The sequence below is a fragment of the Mus caroli genome, unplaced genomic scaffold (assembly GCF_978045245.1).
Source record: "Mus caroli unplaced genomic scaffold, Mus_caroli_1 scaffold_4, whole genome shotgun sequence".
NCBI classification, from domain to species: Eukaryota; Metazoa; Chordata; class Mammalia; order Rodentia; family Muridae; genus Mus; species Mus caroli.
Genome location: NW_028227259.1, coordinates 108,199,799 through 108,215,783, shown reverse-complemented (window position 1 = coordinate 108,215,783; position 15,985 = coordinate 108,199,799). Strand labels below are relative to the sequence as shown.

The 15,985-nt window shown below is 41.7% G+C and overlaps 1 protein-coding gene and 1 long non-coding RNA gene across 2 annotated transcripts in view; one reads left to right on the top strand and one right to left on the bottom strand.

Moving 5' to 3' along the window:
• The window catches only part of Hsd17b11 (hydroxysteroid 17-beta dehydrogenase 11), a 61,841-nt gene that overhangs the window by 32,570 nt on the left and 13,286 nt on the right, over positions 1–15,985 (top strand). Inside the window, exons 3-5 of the mRNA XM_021163520.3 lie at positions 580–687; positions 10,780–10,911; positions 12,007–12,113. Of these exons, the coding sequence (XP_021019179.1) occupies positions 580–687; positions 10,780–10,911; positions 12,007–12,113 (347 nt within the window). The remainder of the gene's footprint in view (positions 1–579; positions 688–10,779; positions 10,912–12,006; positions 12,114–15,985) is intronic.
• LOC147005304 (uncharacterized) overlaps positions 15,356–15,985 on the bottom strand; it is a 37,175-nt gene continuing 36,545 nt past the window's right edge. The window contains exon 3 of the long non-coding RNA XR_015046961.1: positions 15,356–15,396. This is a non-coding gene — a long non-coding RNA (uncharacterized LOC147005304). The remainder of the gene's footprint in view (positions 15,397–15,985) is intronic.

Sequence of the window (15,985 nt, the reverse complement as noted above, 5' to 3'; positions counted from 1 at the left end):
CAAGCTTCTATTGCGCTCGTCAGAGTGCTGTCCCATTCTGACTTTTGGCCGTGCAGTATTTTATTACAAATATTTGGGAGAAATGTCTTTAATTAAATGCACTTGAGAAACAAACTGTTCCACTCATCAGAATGTTCTGCTGGGTTAAATTTTATTTTTGTAATATGCTACTAGAAAAATTAGAGGAATAGGACTCGTATTACCCTTTTGGAGGCCTAAGGCCAGGAGCCTCCATTTGGGGGACTTTGGTTTGGACTCCTGGAGGAGTGTTTGAAGATGGTTACTACTGAGGAGGGGTCCTCTGACCACCACGCAGAGGGGAGTGGAGAGGAGCATGAAGGAGGGAGTAAAGGACAGCAGGTAAGACTCTGACAGCTGACGTCACTCAAGAGAGGGTGGACGCCCGGATGACCAGTTGTCCTCATCGTTAAAGACCAGTGAGCTGCTTAGGTTAGCTTAGTTTAAATAACCACCTGGCACTTTACTAGTATGTCTTCCTACTTGATCCCCAGCTTTGGGGGAATGTGTCCCCATCATTTACATTCTCCGTTTGCTCTCTTCGTGGTTTTTTTTTTCTAGAACGGCATTGAGGAAACAGCTGCCAAGTGCAGGAAGCTGGGTGCCCAGGCCCATCCCTTTGTGGTGGACTGCAGCCAGCGGGAAGAGATTTACAGTGCTGCAAAAAAGGTGAGATCCCATGTGTACTTAGAAATATGTCACGGGGGACAGCTAGGAAGTATGTTGGAGATGGTTGCATTCACTCGTTACACAGAATCATTGAAAAAATGTTTCGGCTCGGTTCGTATTCCCCAAGACTGTGTGCCCGGTCAGTGACAGACCTGGAAGTACACAGAGTGATTGAGACTCATACTTCGGTGTGCTCACTGACTGTACCCTCTCTTGGGGAAGGAGGGATGGCTCAGTAGGGGAGGTAGATGGCTCAGTGGTTAAGCATGTCTGCTGCACAAGCGTGACAACATTCATATGTGAAGCAGCCACATGTGCCTAAGGTTTGCTGGCTGCTGGACTGGCTTGGAGCTCAGTGATAGACTATCAGGGGGATAACGCAAAGGGCAGTAGAACAGGACTCTTTCATCCTCCTCTGGCCTCTGTGTGTGTACATAGGCACATGCACCTACATGTAAACTACACACACATCACACACACACACTATACACATATACACACACATACCACACAATATACACAACACACACATCACACACAATATACACAACACACATATCACATATACTATACACAAGCACACACACAAAACACACATCACACACACTATACACAACACACATATCACATACACTATACACAACACACACAACACACACACTATACACAACACACACATCACATCACACACACTACACTACACACACTTCACATGCATTATACACTACACACCATCACACACACAATACACATCACATCACACACACTATACACACATTTGGGGGTGGGTACTATATGGCAAACTTTAGCAAGTAGAAGGCCTGAGTCTCAATCTCAAGAAAAGCCACCAGGCGCGTGCGTGTGTAGAAACATGCATAACATGCTCCAGTGTTTTTCTTTCATTAAGGGTAGAGCAGAGTCCAGGATTCTATACTGCAGCACCCTGTGCAATTCCCTCACTCTGCCACGGTCTGACACTGAGGAACGCCCTTACCTGTCACCAGCCACATCCCAGCACTGACAGTGTCCTCTGAAGCCCAGTCAAGGATATGGGTCTGAAACTCACAGTGTTAGGGATTTGTTTGAATGGCAGGTTGATCTAGACCCACAAGGCATGGCTGTCCTCTACCTACACTTGAAATGCTCTTTGTATGAAATGTGCTCTCGTTTGTGCCTTGTGGAGGAGGGTCATCAGAGTAATAGGCAAAGGTCTCTAAAACTTGCATTTCTACTAGAGCAATCTGACCTCTCCCTCAGCTAAGTGGACACAAAGATCCCAATTCAACCCAACTGAGAGCCTCTTTGTTTGGATTTAGATATGGTTGATTTTTTTTCCTTCTGTTTTAAATAGTTTTGTTATTTTGGATTTTTTTATTTGAAATTTTTTGACATTATAATATGATCACATCATTTCTCCCTTCTCTTTCCTCCTCTGAAACTTCCCATCCACTCCATCTTGGTCTCTTCCAAATGCATGTTTAGGCAGTTGGGTTGATGAGACTCTATCGATGTGGTTTCTAACATTAGGAGACACAGGCTCACAGCGAACTCACAGACTCTCTGGCTCTTAAAGTCTTTCGGCCCTCTCTTCTACAAGGTTTCCTGAGTCTTAGAATCAAGATAGTTTTATAGATCTACCTGTTGGGACTTGGCTTTACAATTCTGTGCTTTGATTGGTTGCAGTTTTTGGTCGTGGTCTCATCTGTTGCAAAGAGAGGTTTCCTTCATGAGTGGTGAGGATTCCATTTATCTGTGGGATAAGGACAAGTATTTACAACATTCCTAGGGATTATGCTGGCTTAGTAACATGTGTAGGTTCCCCTCCGAGATCCATGACTTTACTTATCCCTGGGTATTTAGCTAGGTTTGCAGTATAAAACATGATTCCGTTCTTGTTGAACAAGTCTTCAGTCCAGTTAGAGAGGTGTTGGTTACTACTGCTGTGAAGAAACACCATGACCAAAAGCAACTTGGAGAGGAAAGGGTTTATTCCATTCACAGTTCCAAATAACAGTTCATCAAAAGTGGTGAGGACAGGAACTAACACGGGACAGGAGCTGATGCAGAGGCCATGGAGGGGTGCTGCTTACTGGCTTGCTTCCCCTGGCTTGCTCAGCTTGCTTTCTTATAGAACCCAGGACCACAGCCCAGGGATGGCACTACCCACAATGGGCTGGGCCCCCCACATTGATCACTAAATGAGAAAATGTGTTACAGCTGGATCTTATGGAGGCACTTTCTCAATTGAGGTTCCCTCCTCTCTGATGGCTCTAGCTTGTGCCAGGTTGACATAAAACCAGCCGGTACAGTCACCCCCAAGATATGAGTGCCACTGCCACACCTTATAGTTCTCATGTCTTGCTGGTCATTGATACGGTTCATGGGTATCATAGTTGGATAGGACTGTTGGTTTTCTCCCTCCTTTAGAAGCTTGCAAGGTGGCATCTGGTACCATAGAAGCTAGGCTTCAGGGACAGGCATTCAGGTCAGTTCCTGTTCAGATGCATCTAGGCCCTGTGTCTAAAATGCATGGTATCTTCAGCAATAAGGACTTACCTATTTGGTCTCTTCACAACAATAGATAGAACCACAACTAGGACAATTTGTCTTCTTGATTCTTTGTTTTCTGAGTTCTTTATATATTTTGCCTATGAATTCTCTGTCAGATGTGTAACCGGCAAAGGTTCTCTTCCATTCTGTGGGCTTCCTCTTCACTCAGATGATTAATTCCTTTAACTATGCAGAAGCCTTTTAGGTTCCTGAAGCCCCTCTTTTCAAATGTTGGCCGTCTTTCTTGGGCAAATGGAATACAATTCAGAAAGTCTAGGTACTGCCTGTGGTGTTTGTCTACCAGTTTCAGTGTTTCGGGTTTAGTGGTTTTGGTCCATGTGGAGTTAGTTTTAGGTAAGGCGATAGATATGGGTCATTCTTCTGCATGTGGACTCCAGTTCTCCCAGCACCGTCTGTGGAAGATGCTTTCTTCTTTCCAGGTTATGTTTTTTGAATCTTTGCCAAATATTAAGTGCACTCATGTTTGGGTCTCTGATTTTGTTCCATTGTCTGCTTGTCTGCATGTTGTTGTTGTTCCTATGGCTCTGTGATGTATCTTAAGGTCTAGATTGGTAATTCTTTCTAGCATAGTTCTTTTTGCTCAGGATTGTTTTGGCTAACAGAGATCTTTTGTGGTTCCATAAGAATTTTAGGATTTTGACTTTTTTATTTTTCTGAAGAATGAGATGGGGATTTTGATTGGGATTGCGTTGAATCTGAAACCAGCTTTTGCTAAAACAGTCACTTTCCTAATGTTAATTCTTCCAATCCCTGAACATGGGATGTCTTTCCACTTTCTATTGTCCTTTTCTCTCTCTTCTCTCTCTTCTCTCTCTCTCTCTCTCTCTCTATCTCTATCTCTATCTCTCTCTCTCTCTCTCTCCAGAAGCTTACAGTTTTTGTTTCTGTGGTCCTTCACTTTCTCAGCTGAGTTTATCCCTATGTCTTAGTCAGGGTTTCTATTCCTGCACAAACATCATGACCAAGAAGCAAGTTGGGGAGGAAAGGGTTTATTCCGCTTACACTTCCATGCTGCTGTTCATCACCAAAGGAAGTCAGGACTGGAACTCAGACAGGTCAGGGAGCAGGAGCTGATACAGAGGCCATGGAGGGATGTTCTTTACTGGCTTGCCTCTTCTGGCTTCCTCAGCCTACTCTCTTATAGAACCCAAGACTACCAGCCCAGGGATGGTCCCACCCACAAGGGGCCTTTCCCCCTTGATCACTAATTGAGAAAATGCCTTACAGTTGGATCTCATGGAGGCATTTCCTCAACTGAAGCTCCTTTCTCTGTGATAACTCCAGCTGTGTCAAGTTGACACAAAAATAGCCAGTACAATTGACCCCTTGTCAACTTGACACACAAACACATCACTAGTAAGCCTCAACCCTTACATTCTTATTCATCCCCAAGATCTAAATAACTTTAAAAGTCCCACAGTCTTTACATATTCTTAAAATTTCAACCTCTTTAAAATATCCATCTCTTTTAAAATCCAAAGTCTTTTTTACAATTAAAAGTCTCTTAACTGTGGGCTCCACTAAAACAGTTTCTTCCTTCAAGAGGGAAAATATCAGGGCACAGTCACAATCAAAGCAAAAATCATTCTCCAACCGTCCAATGTCTGGGATCCAACTCACGATCTTCTGGGCTCCTCCAAGGGCTTGGGTCACTTCTCCAGCCATGCCCTTTGTAGCACACACGTCGTCCTCTGGGCTCCAGATGCCTGTACTCCACTGCTGCTGCTGCTCTTGGTGGTCATCTCATGGTACTGGCATCTCCAAAACACTGCATGACCCCTTCAGTCCTGGGCCTTCAATTACAACTGAGGCTGCACCTTCACCAATGGCCTTCCATGGCCTCTCACAGTGCCGAGCCTCAGCTCCTCTGCATGACCCCTTCATGCCTTCAAAACCAGTACCACCTGGGTGACCCTTACACATTACCAAGTCCCACTGCAGAAGGAGTAAAACCTTGCCTATCTCTGGAACACAGCCTCTTTGTGCTTTCAGAAAACACTTCCCAGAAGATGTCACCTCAACAATGCTGGTCTCTTCTTAATCACCGCTAATTTCTTAGCTCCAGCTAACCAGCATCAATAGTCCCAGTAATGCAAAGTTTTTGCTTTAGTAGTTCTGGTATCTTGTTAATCACAGCTGATTCTTCAGCCCCAGCTAACCAGAACTACAAAATCTTCACAATCAAAACAGCAATGGCCCTGAAAAGAGTCTTTAATTTTCCCTCTGAAAATTCACAAACCAGACCTCCATCTTCTGCACTGTTCTCAACATTATCTTCCAAGCTCCTACAAAACATCTGACAGAGCTCTTAACAATGAATGGATATTCAAGCCCAAAGTTCCAAAGTCCTTCCACAGTCCTCCCCAAAACATGGCCAGGTTGTCACAGGAATACCCCACTCTGCTGGTACCAATTTGTCTTAGTCAGGGTTTCTACTCCTGCACAAACATCATGACCAAGAAGCAAGTTGGGGAGGAAAGGGTTTATTCCGCTTACACTTCCATGCTGCTGTTCATCACCAAAGGAAGTCAGGACTGGAACTCAGACAGGTCAGGGAGCAGGAGCTGATACAGAGGCCATGGAGGGATGTTCTTTACTGGCTTGCCTCTTCTGGCTTCCTCAGCCTACTCTCTTATAGAACCCAAGACTACCAGCCCAGGGATGGTCCCACCCACAAGGGGCCTTTCCCCCTTGATCACTAATTGAGAAAATGCCTTACAGTTGGATCTCATGGAGGCATTTCCTCAATTGAAGCTCCTTTCTCTGTGATAACTCCAGCTGTGTCAAGTTGACACAAAAATAGCCAGTACACCCTAGATACTTTATTTTTTTGAGGGTGTTGTGAATGGGAATTCGCATGTCCATGATCTCCTTGGTGTGTTTGTTCTTAGTGTATAGAAAAGCTATTGATTTGTACAGCTTGATCCTGTGTCCTGCTGCATGGCTGAGTTTATCATTTCTTGTTTTCTGGCAGAGTTTTTGGGATCTGTAATATATAGTATCATGCCATCTACAAATAGGGATAGTCTGATTTCCCCCCTATTTGTATCCTTTTGATTTCCTTCTCTTGCTTTAAGCACAGCATTGAAAAGGAGTGGGGAGAGTAGACATCCCTGTCTCGTTCCTGACTTCAGTAGGACTGCTTCAAACTTTTCTCCATGTATGCTGGCATTGTCTGTGGGTCTCTCATTATGTTGAGGTGTGGTCCCTCTAGCCCTACATTCTCCAGGATTTATTATGAAGGTATATTGGATCTTGTGAAAGGCTTTTTTCTGCATCTGTTGAGATGATCGTATGGTTTTTGTTGTTAAGTCTATTTATGTGGTTGGTTACATTTATTGATTTATAAAATGTTTCAGGGATAAAGTCAGCTTGGTCATACTGGGTAATCCTTTTGATGTCTGTCTGTACTCTGCTTGCCAGTATTTTACTGAGCATTTTTGAGTCTGTGTTCATCAGGCATGCTAGCACATAGTTTTCTCTTTTTTTGCTGTGTTTCCTGGTTGTGGTGTTCCAGTGATACTAGCCTCATGGATTGAGTTTGGGAGCGCTCCTTAATGTCTCCGTTTTTTGAGTGGATTAAGAAGAACTGGTCATTGGTCTTCTTTGAAAGTCTGGGAGAATTCTGCTGTGAATTCATCTGGCCCTGGAATTTTTTGTTTTCTTTTGTGTTTTTGTTATTTTTATTTATTAATTTTAGCTGAAAGGCTTTTCATTATTATTTTGATTTCCTTGTTTGCTATGGGTCTGTTTAGATTGTTGAGTTCTTTTGGTTTAATTTTGGTGGTTTGACTGAATATAAAAATTCATCTTTTTTTTTTTCATGTTTTCAAAAATAGCTTAATGGTATACAGGTTTCTAAAAATATTCCCTTGTGTTATTCTGAGTTTCTTTGGTCTCTTTTGTAAAAATTTTCCATGTTTATTTCTGATTTTGTTAATTTGAGTCTTCTCTTTTGGCTAGTTGGGCCAAGGATCTGTCTATCTTGGTTGTTGTCTCAAAAACACTGCTCTTAGATTTGTTGGTTCTTTGTATTATCTGTTGTTATTGTTTCTGGTTCATTGGTTTCTGCTGTGATTTTTTTTTTCTTCCCATTAATTGGGTTTGGAATTGGTTTGTACTTGTTCTACATTTCTTAGTTGTATCACTAAGTCATTTATTTATGCTCTTTCTGATTTTTAATACAGCCACTTGGAGCTGTGCGTTTCCCTTATGAGATGCATTCACACTGTACCCGGGGCTTAGCTATGCTCATTTTTGTTTAGTTCTAGGACATTTTTTATTTATATTTGAATTTTTTTCTAAGGCCCACTCGTCATTCAGTAATGTGCTTTTTAATCTCCATGAGTTTGTGTGTTTACTAAAGATCTGTTCGCTGTCAGTTTTAAGTTTCGTTGCTTTGTGGTCAGATAGAATACAAGAAGTGATTTCAATCTTTTTGAATTTTAAAGGTTTGTTTTGTGTTCACAGATGTGGTACAACTTAGAAAAATGTCCATGTGTTACTGAGTAGCTTGTATGTTCTTTGGTGTTTGATTGGAATGTTCTGTAAATATCCATTAAGTCCATTTAACGTATGATGTAGTTAATAATGGTATTTCTCTGGTTCAAAGGCTCATGGAGAGTATGGGACTGTGGGTATTGAAATCTCCTACTAATATTGCATTGCTATTAAAGTGTGTCTTTAAATCCAGCAGCAGTAGTTGTTTGTTTGTTTTTATGAAATTGGGTGCCCCAGAGTTTGGTACATATATGTTTAGGATAATAACATCTTCTCTGCTAACTGTCCCCTTGATTAGAATGGGGACACATTAGAATGTGTCCCTTTTTATCTCTTCTGACTAGTTTTAGTTTGAAGTTTACTTATTCAGATTGTAGTATAACAATCTGTGTCTACCAAGTATACTGGACTGTAGAATAGAACACCATAGCCACAAGGATATTGGTGATTATTAAATTAATTAGCTATGCGAACTACCTAACAATTCAACTGTCAGCTTGTTTTCTTTACTAAGAAAACAATGCAAATTTGGCAGCATTCCCACCCTGAAAAGAGAATAGATAATGAAGAAGAGAAAGTTTTGTTTTGTTTTGTTTAAAAAATCTTTCGTACGGACACAGAACTGTAATGTTTTACTAGATACATATACTAAGCACACATCCTCTAAATAAATATTTCTAAAGGAGAAAAATGTGACATTCTTTAGTAACATGAGACATCAGTCTAAGGACATTATTAATAATTTTCCTTCTGTGATAGAGATGTGAGGAGTGACTATGGATGGAGGACAGATACTTTACTATAGCATGGCCCTTCCCACCTTGCTTACACCCTGATGTGATTCAGCCCTACTAATGAGACCTGGGCATGCCAACTGAAGCTTCCCTGGGCACTGGTGAACCTTTGTTCCCTGGCAGCCTCTCTATGAGAAGTTCTTTGTGGAGACCTGGAACAGTTCAGGTTGAACCTTTAGAAGCGTAAACCATTCTATTGATTCCTGTCTCTCAGGTGGGCAGACAAGAGCATCACCTTAAGTATTGTGGAGAACAGTAAATACAAAGAAGATGAAACCACCTGAAAACCGTGCAGGGGAGCAAATGATCCCACGGGGCGTTCGCCACTTTCCCTTCAGTCCCCATCATACCATGGCCCTAGTGCTAAGCAATGACAGCTTTCTTGGGAGAAGCTTAGCTGTTTATTAGAGCCCAGTATATATCCGAATGCTGCTGACTCTAGGGTGTACACAATAAGTTTAGCTGCTCGCAAGCTAAACAAAAGTTCTTACATGATTTCCTTGCACTGCTAGACCTGAGCGCTATGCTGCTCTGGTCTTCTGAAAGGGAACCTAAGCTTTGGGAGTCTGCAAACTTTCTTATTTATAGTTGCTGTTAGTGATTACAGTAGACGCCAGAAGATGCAGCAATCACTTGGGAAAAAAATACATCACCCCAAGTTCTTCCTTCTTGAATATGAATAGACTTCACTGCTCAAAGGATGCCTTGTGAAGCCATTGGCAGGCAGCCCTGTTATCTTGCTTATATTTCCTCAACTGAAATTATTTAACCCATAGCTGCAATAACCTTTGAAAGCTGCAGTGGCTTATATAATACTCCAATATAATCCCTTTGGATTCCTAAATGTTCTTCCTTCTGGACTAATACCAAAGGAAGAAGTTAATCACCAAGGGCAAAGACTTGCATGGGAGAAACCAGGTGTGTAATTTTTGTTTGTGCTTTTGTTTTGTTTTGAGGCTTTGTAGCCCCAGCTGGCCTAGAACTCTCTCTATAGATCATATTGGCCTCAAACTCACAGAGATCTGCCTTTCTCTGTCTTTGGAGTTCTGAAATTAAAGAAGTATACCACCATTCCCAGCTACATATAATACTCATATTATTTACCTCATATATATTTCCATATAAAGACCTTCTTAGATACCTCATAAGGCCAAGAAAAGAATCTACAAACATACTCACTTAGACATAGGTATAAATGGATGTGTATCGATGACATAATAGTAATAGCTCATTTACACCAAATAGCTCATTTACATGTTTCATTTCTCCCCATAACAAGCTATATTATGTTTTTGTTTTTGGTTTTTTTGTGTTTTGTTTTTTTCAAGACAGGGTTTCTCTGTGTATCCCTGGCTGTCCTGGCACTCACTTTGTAGACCAGGCTGGCCTCGAACTCAGAAATCCGCCTGCCTCTGCCTCCCGAGTGCTGGGATTAAAGGCGTGCGCCCGGCTAACAAGCTATATTCTTAACTGTTTTAAGCAATGGAAATTTAGAATCACTTACTTAAAGTCCAGAGAACAGAGTTAAAACTCTACTCAAGATCCCCTAGCCGACACTCCTAAGCCTTTTGCCACCTGATGGAGACCGGCAATGGAGGAAAGAAATCATGAAAATAAGGGAGCATAAGATGTGACCGTCTTAATAGTGTAAGCAGTGTCTCGTGATGCCTCACAGCTGTCCTAGAATCTGCCAATAGACTTAACTCGTTTCTGCGCCTAGAATCTGCCAATAGACTTAACTCGTTTCTGCGTAACTTTTGAAGAAGCACTTAAAAATCATTGTTGTTTATCCAAATATCCCTGTAGCCATAATCCACAGAGTAAGGTCAAGAGACTAAATTACAAAAGAATTCTAAACAGAGCCACTTTGGGCTTAAGCAGGAAGACAGAAAGTGTCTTGTAGGCCATGCTGACATAGAGGTAACAAAATTGCTTTTCCCCCATGTCTACTAGATAAAAATGTATCTATCCTCATGGGGACTGGAGAGATGACTCAGCAGTTAAGAGCACTGACTGCTTTTCCAGAGGTCCTGAGCTCAATTCCCAGCAACCACATGGCCTCCAATGCCCTCTTCTGGTGTGTCTGAAGACAGCTACAGTGGGCTCACATACATAAAATAAATGAATATTTCTTCAAAAAGAAAATGTATGCTCTTTTAATAGTCAGAATATGCAAAACTACAGTCAAACCACTTAATGGATACATTTTCTTCTTTCATGGTTTAAGGTAAAGGAAGAAGTTGGAGATGTTAGCATTCTGGTAAATAACGCCGGTGTTGTCTACACTGCAGACTTATTTGCTACGCAGGACCCTCAGATTGAAAAGACTTTCGAAGTCAATGTGCTTGCACACTTTTGGGTGAGTGTGATTGACTTTACAGAACATTCCTGTTGGAAGACTCAAAGATTGAGAGTTCGTTTCTAGTGATGTGACTACGTTTTACCAACAACTGCACTTCCAAAATTAATAATGAGGTGGTAAATCATTGTAAGTTTCAGTTATTGTGTGTGTTTTGGTCCTTCTGGCTTTTGGCATCAAGGTCTCAGGTACCTCAGGCTGGCCTTAACACTCAATATATAGCTGAGTCTGGCTTTGAACTCCTGATCCTCCTGCCCCATCTTCAGAATTCTGGGTTTGCAAGCATGTATCACCATGCTAAACTAGATTTGACTCTGAACTAGATTTGCACACCACTCTGATAATATAGAGAATACAGCAAGGAGACAAAGACCACCCAAGTCTATAACAATGTAACGAGGGTGAGTGTGGCATGCTTTCCAAATCTCATAAGACTCAGACCCATATTATTTCCTCAAAAGCTTCAGACTTTATAATGGAGCTCGCCATTCAAGGACATTAGTTGTATGTTTCTGAAGACACCAAGTAGTTCCCAGAGAGCTAGTTTATAAAAGACCCCTTGGTATATTCCTAGTTATGAGCTTAGGGTGATTGGAGCTATTGAAAATGCGCCTATGTTTGTGTTTGGTAACATATAGTGTATTATCTTATTTGTTTCTATATATCCTCAGCACACAGTGGTTACTCAATAAATGTTTAATGTACAAATTAATTAGTAGCCATTAGAAGATTGCTCTTCATGGTATTTTGAGATCATGATCAAATTGTTGTCTAGTGATTTAATATTGTTACTTCTTGTACTCTAGTGTGTCCTGTCTATTCAATATATAAAATGGTTGAAGGTATCAATGGTAAGAGGTCAGGGATATAAGTAGTTAGCAGTTTAAATGAGATGAGTTCTCGACGCTTTGGTGTGTGTTGCAGTTTTTCTGATGTGACCTGCTGTCCATTTGTCTTAAGCTGGTCTTGGCAATCAGAGGTTTTCATTTGTATCAGGAACAATGTTTGGGAAGTATGACTTTGTTTTAAAGTATTCTCCGTGGGCTATGAACCAGAAATAATACGTGGTTTCTTTTGAATAAAAATTATTTCTAGACCACCAAGGCATTTCTCCCAGTGATGATGAAGAATAATCATGGCCACATTGTCACTGTGGCATCAGCAGCAGGCCACACCGTGGTCCCCTTCTTGCTGGCTTACTGGTACGTGAGTACTTCTCCTTCATCAACTCTAACATTTAACTTGTATGCTTGGAAACTTTTACATAAGATGCACACATATCTTACATAAAAATAAACTACCTATCTACCCATATACATGTCTGCATGTTTACACACACCTATAGTTACGTGTCCAGATATATACATAATCTGAGTTTGGGTGCTTAATTTTTCTTATCCTATCTAGTGAGGGTTATCTTCATCCTGATCATATACTCAAAGTTGCCAAAACAGAAAGAGCGCCACAAAGTCTTGGAATTACCAGTGTCATCAACTCTTAAGCCCTCTTTCAGTTCACTTCAAGGGCTGTTCTGGAAGTCTCCGGAGGAATTACTTGTCAGACAATCACTTAAAACATTTTCCATGACTTCTAGCCATAAGGAAACACAACAGTAATGTTTTTGCACCATGAAGATGGCAGTATAAAGTAGCTTATAAAGAGGAACGGCTCTTTAAAATCGACAGAGGGTGTCGTCTGAGACAGCTGGAAGCATAGAGCAGTGGGTACACCTCCAGCCAACTACAGCTCCATGGTTTCTGAGCCGTGCAGAGTGCCCCTTGCAGTTCCCAGCTGCGGGCCTTACCTACCACAGCGTCTTCATTGGTTCCATTTTTTTGATCAGTGTCTGCTCGGTGCTAGAGTTTTCACAGAGAAACTATGATTTCTCCTAGCAGAAAACCTTCCCTTCAGATATTGTTGACAAGTGGGTAACTGAACCTGGATGCTTCTAAGCAAACACATCACTTTCGTTTTTCTTCTTTGTGCCCCCTCTCTTCCCTCTTTCCTCCCTCTCCCTCCTTCATCCTCTATCCCTCCCTCCCTCCCTCCCTCCCTCCCTCCCTCCCTCCCTCCTTTTTGTTTTTTTGAGACAGGGTCTCCTGTAGCCCAGCCAGAAATGATCTTGAACTCCTGACCCCTTTGTTTTTACCTCCCAAGGCCTGACCTTGCAGGTGTGTCACTGTGCCTAGTCCACACCGTGCTGGGGAATCACACCCAGGACCTTGGGCATGCTAGGTGGGCACTCTACACTGAGCCACATCCTGGCCTCCAAGTTGACATTTAAAAGAGAACAATTAGCTGGAAATTTTATTTTGTCACAAATAGTCAGCATAAGAATTAGCTTACAATGAAATGCTGCTTTTTAAAGATTTAAAAAGAAGTAACAATTCTGACTATCATGAAGAACTGAGGTGAAATTGCCAAGGTTAAGCGGGGAGGCATCTACTCACTTAGGTTTCCCACATTCGTATCTAGGTTCACCCTAAAGCTCAAACCGACTCTACTGCCATTCACTATTCTGAAGAGATCTTTTACATCCTAAGAGACTGGACCTCACAGCCAGAGTTAATAACACCCCTTACCGTCACTTAAGACTGCTGTCCTACTGTGCACTCAAACCGTTTAACCTGCCTTTAGCAGAACAGTTTGACAGCCAACCTTACTTGCCTTGGATTTCCCATGGAATCACCTTGCACAAGCAAAGCTAATGCACAGCTGCAGGCTTATCTCCCTCTTCCATGCCCTTGACCCAGAGTGAATACGCATCATTTGTTGAAAGCAATGTCCTAAAACCTACCATAAAGGTTGAAAGCATCCACTTACAGATACTGATTAATTAACAGTAATGTCTGTTATCTGCATCAGTTGGAGCCAGTGACCTCATCCCTTGTAAAAACTGTTAAAGATTTCTGTAACATTTTTCTGTAAAAGTTTCTGTAACAGCCTCATTCCCTTCCCCATGGGGTATTTTCTGTGCTGTTCAATGAATACAGAGCAAAGTCCTTTGTTAGATAGAGACAGACACACACAGTCACACACTGTCAAAGATAGAAACAAGGACAGTTCTCAGCCTTCAGGCAGGCGCGGACTCATACAAGAGACAGAGGGATGGAAGACAGAAGGAACATGAAGTAGAAAATCCAAATCTCAGGGCTCAGGCCTGACAGACTCCAAGGGGAAGTACCATTCCTTACAGCCACACCGACGCGTTATTGATGGCTCAGAGCTAATCCCTGATGCTTGTAATCAATCATGCCCTTCCTCCCTTAGACACTTGAGACTATAAACTCTGAGTGGTTTTTTTGTTTGTTTGGTTGGTTTTTTTTTTTTTTTTTTTTGCATTTTGATTCACCAAAAAAAATCAGAAAATAGAATTTAGTAAAAAAGCAAAAATTATTGATAATCTCACCAAGCACAAATTAGCATGTTAAGTGTTTGGTACAACTTTGGGGACAACCTTTTTGGACACATAGCCATACATGTAAGAAATAATCCATAGTGAGTCGTTGCCGTGGTGGGTGGTACACACCTGTAATCTCAGGACGTGGGAGCTACAAGCAAGAAAATCAGGCTGTATGAGTTCAGAGCCTGTCTAGGCTGTACAGATACTTTCGAAAACAAGGGCTTAGAGTCATAGAGTACTTGCCAAGTATGTACAAGGTCCTAAGTTTAAAGAGAGGGGCAGGGTAAAGAGTGGGGAGAATAAAAGAGAGGAAGAAAGGAAACCTATAGTTATAATGTATAGTGACCCAGAGACAGGAAGATCACAAGTTCAAGACCAGCCTGGGCTGCATCAAAAGTTCAAGGCCAACATACAGGGCATAGTGAGACTTTGTCTTAAAACAAACGGAAAACCTACAAAAACCCAGCTACATTATAATCTTGCATTTTGAATCTAAAACTATTAAGCTGTACATATTTATAATATATGCCAGCATCATTTTCAGTTCCTGTGACATGATACTATGTATGTCACTACTCAATTATTGAGACTTTTGCATGATTCCCTCAGTTAATAGGAATACAAACCTCCAGACCCAGGAAGGGCTCAGAGCGAGTCTTTGGCTGGCTTCTTCCCTCTCTTGGTAAGGATTAGCCTCCAGCAGGTCAGCTGACCTCTTTAAACCTCAGGTTCAGCAAGACCATCATTTCCCCAAAGCGCCTTCACACAAGCAAGTTCTAGGCTCTGGGATCTCAACCAACTTGGATCTAATCACTGGATTTGGCGGCTTGGTGACTGTGATGTGACCAGAACAGGGAGATCTAATGCTGCCCGTCACAGCCATTTTAAATGTTCTCCACTATTTACTCTCATGAGATTTCCCCCAACATTACTCTCTGGAAGCCCGGTTGACAGTTTCTTGCTGCAAACACTTGCACGTGACTCTCAATCACAGAGCAGGGCATGGTGAATTTGACTCCACTTTAACGAACTTCATGCTCTTGTCAAACTGCCTTCCAGAAATGAACAGTGTAACCCAGGCTCTGGAAAACAGGAAGCTGTAGTTAGTTTTTAATTTGTTTTATCTCACAAACATTTATCTTGTGGGGTTTCTTCTACTTTCCTTTAGTCTACCAAACTTTACTTTGCTTTTCGAACCTCAATTCCTATTATGAGTGCAAACAACACTCATAATAATACCTACATCGTGGACTTGTTGGGAGGCTTAAATAAAAATGAACCATCTGATTAACCGTGAGCAGGCATTAATGGAAAACACCAATCTTAAAATCTTATCTTTACCCAAATACATACATACTACACCCCCACCACACACTGACACACACACACACACACAGGCACATGCATGCATTACAAATTTGAAATATTCTATCCGAGAAAACTTAAGAGTATTATGTAATGAAGGTGGGGTTGGGGGTAAGATAGGACTCTGAGGAACTAAGCTGTGACTTAAAGAAGACCGGATGTGTACAGAAGAACTTCCCCTTGAATTCCGCCACCATTTTAGGATAAATAATAAACAGATTATGGTGACACTGGAATTTCTGGAAACAGAACAATCAAAGCAAACACTCTACAGGTTTCTGGTCTTTTCTTCAGTGCACAGAAATC